Source organism: Oncorhynchus mykiss, chromosome 8, assembly GCF_013265735.2.
Source record: "Oncorhynchus mykiss isolate Arlee chromosome 8, USDA_OmykA_1.1, whole genome shotgun sequence".
Taxonomy (NCBI): domain Eukaryota; kingdom Metazoa; phylum Chordata; class Actinopteri; order Salmoniformes; family Salmonidae; genus Oncorhynchus; species Oncorhynchus mykiss.
Window position 1 is genome coordinate 60,930,915 of NC_048572.1, and position 11,626 is coordinate 60,942,540.

The following is an 11,626-nucleotide window of genomic DNA, read 5'->3' on the forward strand; positions in this document are numbered from 1 at the left end:
TGGTTTATTAGAACCAGCACAATAGTACGATTTTTAGTTCCCAGAAAATAAAGAACTTATCAGTGTGGTGCTCGTAGAACTGTGTGAGCACCATTCTTGGGGGGGGGAAAGGAGGCTTGAGTTCCTCCTTTGTAACTGTAAAGTAAAAACTGTCATATTGAAAGAGAGAATGGCTTGAACGAGCTAGCTTATTATTATTTTTATGTGTCAAAACAAAAAGTTTGCTCTTTTGATACACCGGAATGATTTTCTGAGGAATCTGTGGGAGGGATTGAGGTAGTTAGCTACAGAAAACGAATCAAATCCATTTTCTTTCCATCTATTTTCATCACCACTCCTCATGAATTTAATTGTGTTGTGCTTGTCTCCCTCGCTCTGTTACTTATTACTTGATATTTTTTCCTCTGTGAGGTTTCACGGTAGGCTTTCAGTGCCACACAGGCGATCATGTAGTCTGGCCCCAATTAGTTCAAGACCCAGATAGCCGTCTTCTTTGTGATCACAGCCGTGTTTGGTCGGCAGGGGAGCATGGAGCGGTGCCAACTGGGCACTGGGGCTGGGCCTGCTGCCAGCCTGACTGGGCACTGGTGCTGAGACAGGGAAGGGAGGCAGCTCCGCTTGTCCAGTAGCCAGCACATCTAGCTATTCACCTGGGCGGCAGCTTGCCAGGCAGACAGCCAGACAGGCAGACAGACAGACACTCCCCACCCCTCGCTGCCTGATACTGAGACAGCCTATAGGGCACCTTGTTTAGCTCACAAAGCAACAGGGGGGACAAAGCTTTTATCATAACAAATCCTTATTTTTAGATTTTGATGTTGTTTTTTTAAGAATCCTAGCTAAATCCCTGACTCACTCTGATTCCGGTATCTTACATTTCATGGCTTTACAAATACCTTTGCAAACATGGTCTTTTTCCCCCAGACAGTTTTTCTCCACTCTCTTTTTTTCATCCAGACAACAAGAACAATCGGAGCCTTGTTTGTAGCACTTGTGTGGAGATGGGATGAATGTAATAGTTTTCAATCGCTGCAAGGCGGAGGTTCCAAAGGGAGCGAGTGAAAAAGGAGATTGACAGACGCTGCCTGGATTATCTCCTGGCTTTGAACTCTGTCCAATTTGTTGTTGGTGTTGTGTTGCAGGTGCTAAGGAGATTGATATTGCTGCCACCTTGGAGCACTTGAGGGACCAGCGGCCGGCTATGGTCCAGACAAAGGTACTGTCCTCGCCTCTACTGGGAACTCTAATGGACTCTTTCATTTTCGAGAGGGCGGGAGGGAGGGAGCTTACTATAGAGGCTGGTGCCATTGCGTAGTAAGTTGGTGCACAAATGGATGTTCTTCACAACTGGATTTGGTGCAGGGCTGATGCAATCATTTACAATGTAACACAGTGAGAGCAGAAGTTACCTTGACATCCAATCCCCGCAATACATTTCCTCAAAGAGGATGATGTACCTCAGAGCCTTTGTACATCACCACCAAACCTCATTTAAAATGGTGAGTTGAATACATCACCCCGGATTACAGTCTAGTAGAACAGACAAAACTAAGAAATGTAGAAACGTTTTGATCCATTTTTTTTATCTGAAAACCTAGCTTTAATAGCTTGAAGAAGTGTCTGCAGCTCTGATAATTCGCTTCAGAATGATTGCCATTGCTTTAGTGTAGTGCTAGGTTTGTCGTAGGTTTACGGTCCTTCCTATATACTTCTACAGTAAGAGAGAGAGAGAGAGAGACTGGCAAGCTCAGTTAGTTGTGTGTCTTGTTTACAGTGGGACGTGTGACACAGGTACACTCTGTGTCCTCAACAAATGTAGAGCTTTATTGTCTGTTTCATAAAGCAGAGCTCTCTCTCTCTCTCCAGAGTGTCAGCTCAAATGGGAGCCAAGTTGTTCCCCAACACTAAACACAAAGAATGAACAAATATTTATTCTGGTCAGACAATTCAAAGTGCATCAACAGCCAGTTTGGAAACAGTAATTATAGTGTGGAATCACTGAGAATTATTAGATTGGTAGCCTCAGCAGTCATATCGACCATTAAACTATTTATCCACAGTGAGTGACTATCATATTTTCGCTATTATGGTGATGAAATCATAATGTTTTATTAGTAGAAGTCTTTGTTTTCTGCAATATATGTCTGATGCAGCACTATTGATTTCAGTAGTTTAGGGTTCTACATCAGTGGTTTAGGTGATACAGACATAGTAAATCTCAGTTTGTTTAGTTAGTAAACGCAAGTCTCACTCCCCCTAGTGGTTGCTTATTGAATCACAGAGAATTACGGACTTTAATAGACCATCTTTCACATGAATCGTTGTACTGTAGCTCCCCAGGCGTTTAGATTTCTGTAACGTGAGTCTATTTCAAAATAATCTGGAAAGAACATTGGTTTGAACTTTACATTGACTCTCTTGCTCCCCTCTCTCCCTCCCCCTCTTTGTCTCTCTCTCCACCCTCAGGAGCAGTTTGAGTTTGCATTGACAGCTGTCGCAGAGGAGGTGAACGCCATACTCAAAGCTCTTCCACAGTGAGAGGAGTACCCACTACCGAGCCTCAGCAGCAGCTCTCACCGGGGATCTCTCTCCTTCCCTCTTGTCTCCCATTCCACAACTCCTCCTCTCTACCTCTCCTCCACCTCTCCGTCTTTGTGGATGCCGTGCGAGAAAGTGTGACCTGATCTTAGCTGTGCAATATGGCGCCTTTATTGTTTTGTCTGTGGAGCTTGTTTCCAAACAGACAATTTAGTGCATCAAGAATTTGACTGATTGAAAAAAAGTTTTATCTGTTAAATGATTGGAATATATTAATCACAGAAATCTTGTTTTTCGATTTCTATGTATATGTGTGTAAATTATTATATTGGTCATCACATCTGAATCATAGGACATATTTAAGTTTGATGTCTTTTTTCACTTTGGTCCCGTGTACTGAACCATACCATGTAATGTAGATCAGAAAGAAAACTGCTCAGTTAGGTCAAGGGAATACTGATAACAATTCTAGTTACCATAGTGATAATGATACCAAGCAATATGTGTTTCCTCAGATTGTTGAGACCTGGGCAAATAAGTGTAAGTTGTGGACAACGATTGTGAGTAAACTAAATGTAGTTACGCTAATGCCTGCCTCAAGTAAAGCAGTTCTATGAATTGGTGTGTGTACTCTATGATATTTTGTAAATTAAGCAGTTCTTCTAGATGAACTTGTACATGCAGCATCAATGGCTTAAGTGTGATTATAAACTTGGTGGTTCACACCCTTGTGTGTATATATATATATATATATATATATATATATATATATATATATATATATATTGCCAGGTAAGATGACTGAGAACACATTTGCAGCAATGACCTGGGGAATAGTTACAGGGGAGAAATGAGCCAATTGTAAGCTGGGGATGATTATGTGACAGTGTGAGGGACAGCTTGGGAATTTAGCCAGGACACCGGGGTTAACACACCTACTCTTACAATAAGTGCCATGGGATCTTTATTGACCTCAGAGAGTCAGGACACCCATTTAACATCCCATCCAAAAGACAGCACCCTACACAGGGCAATGTCCCCAATCACTACCCTGGGGAATTGGGATATTTTTTTTAGACCTGAGGAAAGAGTGCCTCCTACTGGCCCTCCAACACCACTTCCAGCAGCATCTGGTCTCCCATCCAGGGACTGACCAGGACCAACCCTGCTTAGCTTCAGAAGCGGGATGCAGGGTGGTATGCTGCTGGTTTTAAATCAGACTGTATACCATGGGTATGACAAAACATTTAGTTTTACTGTTCTAATTACATCGGTAAGCAGTTAATAATAGCAATAAGGCACCTCGGGGGTTTGTGGTATATGGCCAATATACCACGGCTAAGGGCTACTGTATATCCAGGCACTCCGTGTTGCGTTGTGCCTAAGAACAGCCCTTAGCCGTGGTATACTGGCCATATACCACAAACCCCCGAGGTGCCTTATTAGACATGGCGTAGACATGGCAGGTTCATCTGCACTACAGGAGTACTGTCAGCTCTACCCCAACACTTAGTGCTTTGACAAGACTCATACCATTTAAATCACAAAATCTTATGTCAATCTCCATGTATGTTGTGTCCATTGGATTGCATTCTGTTTTGTACATCCAATATGTTCTGAATTGCAAATGATATGACCTGGAAATTATATGTCCAGGAAATGATATGACCAGGCATTGGTAGCATACACTACCAATGCCTGGCTATTTCAAACTATTATTCGCCAGTAGTGTGTACAGTATTTCCTTCAGCCTCAAAGTATATCCTAGTGAAACCCTGGTCACATATTTTGCTTAGCAGATATTACTTCACTCATGTTCGACGAAAGATATAATTGTACATGATGCATCCCATCATTTCATGTCACCATGAAGACAGCCAGAGAGATGACTGTTTACTTTGACAAGCCAAGGATATATAATCATGCCATTTGAGCCATTCGGTTCTGAACAATAGTAATAGTGGCAGTACAGAGGAGGAATAGTGGAATGTTATTACATTTGGGCATAAACTCCTTTTGCCTATCACAGTTGTGTGTTCCAAATGGCACCCGATTCCCTTTATTGTACACTTCCTTTGACAAGAGCCCTATTGGACCTGGTCGAAAGTAGTGCACTATAAAGGGAATAGGGTACCATTTGAAACTCATCCAGAGTTAAAAAGTGGGCCATGTTAATGCTGTGTCCTATACTGCAAAAACCTTTTATCTTTCAACTAATTTATTCTTTCAACTTTCAACTCGGAACCTTAGCATCGTATTGTGAGGTCTCTTGCCTACTCAGACAATGCAAAAATAAATATGTACGGTACAGCTTAGCATTCAACACCACAGTACCCTCCAAGCTCATCATTAAGCTTGAGGCCCTGGGTCTCAACCCCGCCCTGTGCAATTGGGTCCTGGACTTTCTGACGGGCCTCCCCCAGGTGGTGAAGGTAGGAAACAACATCTCCACTTCGCTAATCCTCAACACTAGGGCCCCACAAGGGTGCTTGCTCAGCCCTCTCCTGTACTCCCTGTTCACCCATGACTACGTGGTCATGGACGCCTCCAACTCAATCTTCAAGTTTGCAGACGACACAACAGTAATGGGCTTGATTACCAACAACGACGAGACAGCCTACAGGGAGTAGGTGAGGGCACTCAGGGTGTGGTGTCAGGAAAACAACCTCTCACTCAACATCAACAAAACAAAGGAGATGATTGTGGACTTCAGGAAACAGCAGTGGGAGCATCCCCCTATCCACATCAACGGGACTATTGTAGCTGGAAATGGCAGATTTGTTATGGAATATCAACATAGGCGTACTGAGGACCATTATCAGCCGTTTCCAGCTACAATAGTCATTTACAACATTAACAATGTCTAAACTGTATTTCTGGTCAATTTGATGTTATTTTAATGGACAACACTTTTAGCTTTTCTTTCAAAAACAAGGACATTTCTAAGTGACCCCAAACTTTTGAACGGTAGTGTACATATTCTTATTCCATCCCTTTACTTAGATTTGTGTGTATAAGGTAGTTGTTGGGAATTGTTAGATTACTTGTTAGACATTACTGCACTGTCGGAACTAGAAGCACAAGCATTTCGCTGCACTCGCATTAACATCTGCTTACCATGTGTATGTGACCAATAAAATGTGATGTGATTTGATTTGTGAGCAACAGCAGCACTGTATGAGCAGGAAAGACAAACACTAACAAAGCATTGGTCACTGTGGAGTAAGCTCCAAGTCACATCAGCCTGACAGTTAGCTTGGCCTCCTCCCCTTACCCTGCCAATCTCACCTCATTGTCAGCCAGAGTGTCTGTGATTGGCTGGGTGCTATTCTGATCTCCAATCTGCATGGTGATTCATGTGGCTTGGCAGCTTCATGCTACTTCAGACTGTAGATTATGCTGTCAACACTTCCTACCAACCACACAGTAACAGGATGGAATGCTGACTGACTCATGTCGCATAGCCCCGCACGCACGCACACACACACACACTGGAGAGAAGGAAGTCACCATAAGAAATATCAGTGATCATGAAAAAATATATCAACAAGCCTTATAGATGGAATCTATTCTGCTTTTCATAGTAAAAAATGTGACTTTAAAAAGATCCACAGGTGGTTTGGTAGGATTGCAAACACACAAAAAGAACTGCCCTAACTCTGCTCTTCTGCCCAATCATCTCTGAGGATATAGAGCTCGTGGCACATTCAGGGCTCTATTCAATCCGTATCGCAGAAGTTCAGCGTTACAGCGTCAGCGTAGACTGCATTCATAGTAAACGCTGCATATGTCGGCTTAGTCAGAAATGACCTTTACATTTCTAACGCTTCAGCAATACAGATAGAATAGAGCCCATAGTCTCTCAAGTCATCGATTTGTTGTTTATGCTTTCAAAGTCTTAGCCAGCTACAATACAGTATATACCAAGCTCAGTATGTACCAAGCTCAGTATGTACCAAGCTCGGTATGTACCAAGCTCAGTATGTACCAAGCTCGGTATGTACCAAGCTCAGTATGTACCAAGCGCAGTATGTACTGAGCTCCTTATGTACCAAGCTCCGTATGTACCAAGTACTGTATGTGCCAAGCTCAGTATGTACCAAGCTCAGTATGTACCAAGCTCAGTATGTACCAAGCTCAGTATGTACCAAGCTCGGTATGTACCAAGCTCAGTATGTACCAAGCTCCGTCAATAAGCTCTTGTTTTGCCTGGATAAGCACACTAAATAAACAGTGAAACACTATCTGGGTCCTAACCTTGCTCCTTAGGTCCCTCTAAGAAGTGACACAGAGCTAATAAAAATTACCAGCCACCTATTACCACCAAAATAAAGGAAATATATTATATTCTACTCTCTACAAACAAGGCACCTTTTCAGGACCATGGTCAGCTCTCTTCCCAGCATGTGTTCCACTACTGTATGTTATGTTAAATCAATTTATTAAATGTAGGGGGGTCCAACAGGTTTGTCTCACTGGAATACTTGGAACAGGCCCTTCTTAAAAGCCTATCTGTTTACAGAAACACCAAGGTTTGTCATATGACAGCTAGCTAGCTACAGGTGGTGGTGCCACATTGTTGACCCTGAAAATAGCCGCTCCCCCTTTTAGTGATGTCATGCCAATACTGTGAATACTTGAATAGAATAGAATAAAACTTTATTGTCCATCGAGGATGGACATGTTTCTTTGGCATCACCTTCCATTAAAAGGATCACATACATTCTCACATCATCACATTTAAAACAGTCAGTCCATCATGTTGCAAACAGTAAAAACATAGAAGACATTGATACATTCACTCACAAACAACCGCTGTCCCAGCTGCACTGGATAAATAAGTACATATAGTGATACAATTTACTTTGCGTTCAGTAGTTCAACAGCACAATGAATTAATTAATGTTTGCACACGTTCTTCTTGGCCATGGGCATTCTGAAGTGCCGGCCAGAGGGAAGCCTCTCGAACTGAGGGTGTAGAGGGTGGGAGGGGTCACCAATGACAGCCAGTGTCTTCTTTTTGGTTGCCTTGTGGAACAGAATGCTCAAATGTGCCTGTGGTCGACCAATTACTTTGCTGGCTGTGTTTACTATTCTGGTCAGTTTGCTTTTGCTCCTCACGCTCAGATGACCATACCAGACTGTCATATTGAATGTGAGGCTGCTCTCCATCAAGCTGCTGTATATCGTCTCCAGAACATCCTGGCTGACCTTCAATTTCCTCATTAAAAACAGGCGTTGGATTGCTTAAAAGAAAATACAGTCTGAATTCTCTGTAAAACTCAGCTTGTTATCAATTTGTGTCCCTAGGTATTTAAAACACTCAACCACCTCCACTGGTTGGTCGTCCAGAGAGACTGGTTGGGACATTGGCAAGTTGTTGCCATTGAGGATCAGCTCCTTTGTCTTTTCTACATTGATGTGGAAGGCCACTTGACCGACACCATTCTTGAAGGTTGTTGGTCTGTTTAAAATAGCTGTCCCCATCTGACGTAGCATCTTTAAAAAAAGATCCCTGTCTGACCATGTGAATGATGTGAGATTCCACACACAGCGACCACGGGCTCGTTTCGCTATAGTGTAATGCAAAAAAACAGTTGTAGTTTTCTATTGGTCTGAGAGCCTCAGGTGGGTTAAAGCTTCAGGGTCATTCAGGGTTGTTTTGAGGTGTTGAGTCTAATCTCTGAATGATGCTGGCTGTGGTGGTCTTCAGAGAGGTCATTTGAATAAGACCACCATGGGATATTTGAATGACTGTTGCTCTAACTGTCAACATCTGGGAGATTGTCCCAAATGACACTATCCCCTAGTACTTCTGATCAGGGCTCTGGTCAATGGTATTGCACTATATAGGGGATAAAGTGCCATTTTGAACGTACTAAAAGACTCCTCATCACTTCAATCACTATGAAAATATTTTCTCATTACATCCAATCCAATTTGAGGATTAATAGGTGTCGCTGTGACTGGCATTTCACTTTGTTTCATCTCACCCCCCCCCCCCCCCCCCCCCCCCCCTCCCCATGTGTTCATCCTGGACACTTCTGGCATTTAGTTGATCATTTTCATCGGTGTCATACATGTGGTGACCCCAATATTGCATGCTGTCACTCATCATTAGGCCGTTTATCAGCACCCCTCCAATCGCCGCACTCGGGGGGAATTTAACCATTTGCATACAAAAATTGCTTTCCTTTTGCATGGCATGAAAAGACTGCTTTGCATAATTACAAATGATACGGTGATCTCAGACAAACCGTGTACTGGGGAATCAGGATGAAAAATATGACTATAATAGAATAGCTACACTACAAGGCATGATGACACCCAGTGGGGGAACATGCCGTGTGTTGAATGAGGAGAGGTCGTTAAGAAATTCCTCAGATGTTATTTAGGTCTGTAAGTACTTTACATTCTGTTGGTAATCAGCGTGTTATCTGACATTAGAATGAGTGGAATGTCAGAACATTGAGCTCCATGCATGGGAGTTCTTTTAGAATGATTCTTAGTTCTTTTAGAATGCATGGGAGTTATTTTAGAATGCATGGGAGTTCTTTAGTACAATTTTAGAGGGGACTCTTTTATCCTTTCTTTGGCTAAAAACAAAATGTGTGTGTGTGTGTGTGTGTGTGTGTATGCGTGTGTACATGCATGTTTATGTTCAAGGATAGAGACAAGGCTGGTGAAGCGCCTGGACTGTTCTTCAGGTCTGGAGAAGCTTCATGCCTCACAGTCATAAACTATTCTATGCATAGTGCACTACTTTAACCAGGCCCCCGTAATGTACTATGTAGGGAATAGGGTGCCATTTGGAACACAACCCTGGTGATCAGCCTGGAGTCTTGAACAGCCAGCCAGATCCACCATTCAGAATGGAGTACCCTCCTCCATCCCAAAGGGCCAGGGCTCCCCCCTGCTGCCAGCACAAACTCAACACTTAGCTGAGGAGTCAACAGGACACAAGGACATTGAGGGATTTCTTTTTTATTCTGTGGTATCCGGATATCTAATGGAACCCTAACCCTATAACCTTAATCCTGGCCATAACCATAACCCTCCGGTGGAGATGGAGGCTATGGAAACATATGTCTCCGAATCCCTGCAATGGGGGTCTGTGCCCGTGTATTTCACCAAAATAGATCTCAGGGGCGAGTGGAAGACGGCTTTCAGTACCACCTCTGGGCACTATGAGTACCTCGTCATGCCGTACGGGTTGATGAATGCGCCCTCAGTCTTCCAAGCCTTTGTAGATGAGATTTTCAGGGACCTGCACCGGCAGGGCGTAGTGGTATATATTGATGACATTTTGATATACTCCGCAACACGCGCTGTGCATGTGTCCCTGGTGCGCAGAGTGCTTGATCGCCTGTTAGAGCATGACCAAGGCTGAGAAATGCCTGTTCTTCCAACAATCCGTCTCCTTCCTAGGGTATCGCATTTCCACGTCAGGGGTGGAGATGGAGAGTGACCGCATTGCAGCCGTGCATAATTGGCCGACTCCCACCACTGTAAAGGAGGTGCAGTGGTTCTTAAGGTTTGCCAACTACTACCGGAGGATTATCCAGGGTTTTGGTCAGGTGGCAGCTCCCATTACCTCACTGCTGAAGGGGGGCCGGTGTGCTTGCAGTGGTCGGCTGAGGCGGACAGGGCTTTTAGTCACCTGAGGGCTCTGTTTACCTCGGCTCCCGTGCTGGCCCATCCGGATCCCCCTTTGGCGTTAATAGTGGAGGTGGACGTGTCCAAGGCTGGGATAGGAGCTGTGCTCTCTCAGCGCTCGGGTACGCCACCGAAGCTCCGCCCCTGTGCCTTCTTCTCGAAGAAGCTCAGCCCGACAGAGCGAAACTATGATGTGGGGGACCGGGACCTGTTGGCTGTCGTCAAGGCCTTGAAGGCGTGGCGACATTGGCTTGAGGGGGCTAAACACCCTTTTCTCATCTGGACTGACCACCGTAATCTGGAGTACATCCGGGCGGCGAGGAGACTGATCCCTCACCAGGCAAGGTGGGCCATGTTTTTCATCCGTTTTGTATTTACCCTTTCATACAGACCAGGCTCTCAGAACGCTAAGGCAAACGCATTGTCCCGGCTGTATGATACAGAGGAGCGGCCCATGGATCCCACTCCCATTCTCCCGGCCTCTTGCCTAATGGCACCGGTAGTGTGGGAGCTGGACGCGGACATTGAGCAGGCGTGGCGTACAGAGCCCGCTCCCCTTCAATGTCCGGCTGGGCGTCCACACGTTCCGTCTGCTGTCCGCGACCAGCTAATCTAGTGGACCTATACATCACCCTCCTCTGGTCATCCTGGTATTGGTCAGATGGTGCGCTGTCTTAGTGAGAAGTACTGGTGGCCCACTTTAGCTAATGACGTGGGGGTTTATGTTACCTCCTGCTCGGTGTGCGCCCAGTGCAAGGCTCCTAGACACCTGCCCAGAGGTAAGTTACAACCCTTACCCGTTCCACAACGGCCATGGTCGCTCGCACCTGTCAGTGGATTTCCTGACTGATCTTCCTCCTTCGCAGGGAAACACCATTATCCTGGTCTTTGTGGATCGTTTCTCTAAGTCCTGCCGCCTACAGACTGTGGAGGCCTTGTTTGCACACGTCTTCCAGCACTACGGGGTGCCTGAGGATATAGTGTCTGATCGAGGTCCCCAGTTCACTTCAAGGGTCTGGAAGTTGTTCATGGAACGTCTGGGGATCTCGGTTATCCTTCCCTCAGGTTTTCACCCCGAGAGTAGCGGGCAGGTGGAGAGAGTAAACCAGGATGTGGGTAGGTTTCTGAGGTCTTATTGCCAGGACCGGCCAGGGGAGTGGGCAGCATTCGTGCCCTGGGCAGAGATGGCCCAGAACTCGCTCCGCCACTCCGCCACTCCTCCACAAACCTCACCCCCTTACAGTGTGTATTGGGGTATCAGCTGGTTCTGGCTCCTTGTCATCAGAGTCAGATCGAGGCTCCTGCGGTGGACGACTGGTTCCGGCGCGCGGAGGAGACATGGGACGCTGTCCATCTTCTGCGCACAGTTCTGCGCCAGACAGTGGGCGCAGACCGTCACCGCAGTGAGGCCCCGGTGTTCGCACCAGGGGAT

General features: G+C 45.3%; 1 protein-coding gene across 1 annotated transcript in view; it reads left to right on the top strand.

Annotated features, from left to right (window-relative positions):
• The window catches only part of LOC110530265 (receptor-type tyrosine-protein phosphatase N2), a 148,120-nt gene extending 144,964 nt beyond the window's left edge, over nt 1-3,156 (top strand). Inside the window, exons 24-25 of the mRNA XM_021613182.2 lie at nt 1,143-1,216; nt 2,467-3,156. Coding sequence (XP_021468857.2) covers nt 1,143-1,216; nt 2,467-2,538 — 146 coding nt within the window. The 3' untranslated portion in view covers nt 2,539-3,156. The remainder of the gene's footprint in view (nt 1-1,142; nt 1,217-2,466) is intronic.
• The last annotated feature ends 8,470 nt before the right edge of the window (nt 3,157-11,626 follow it).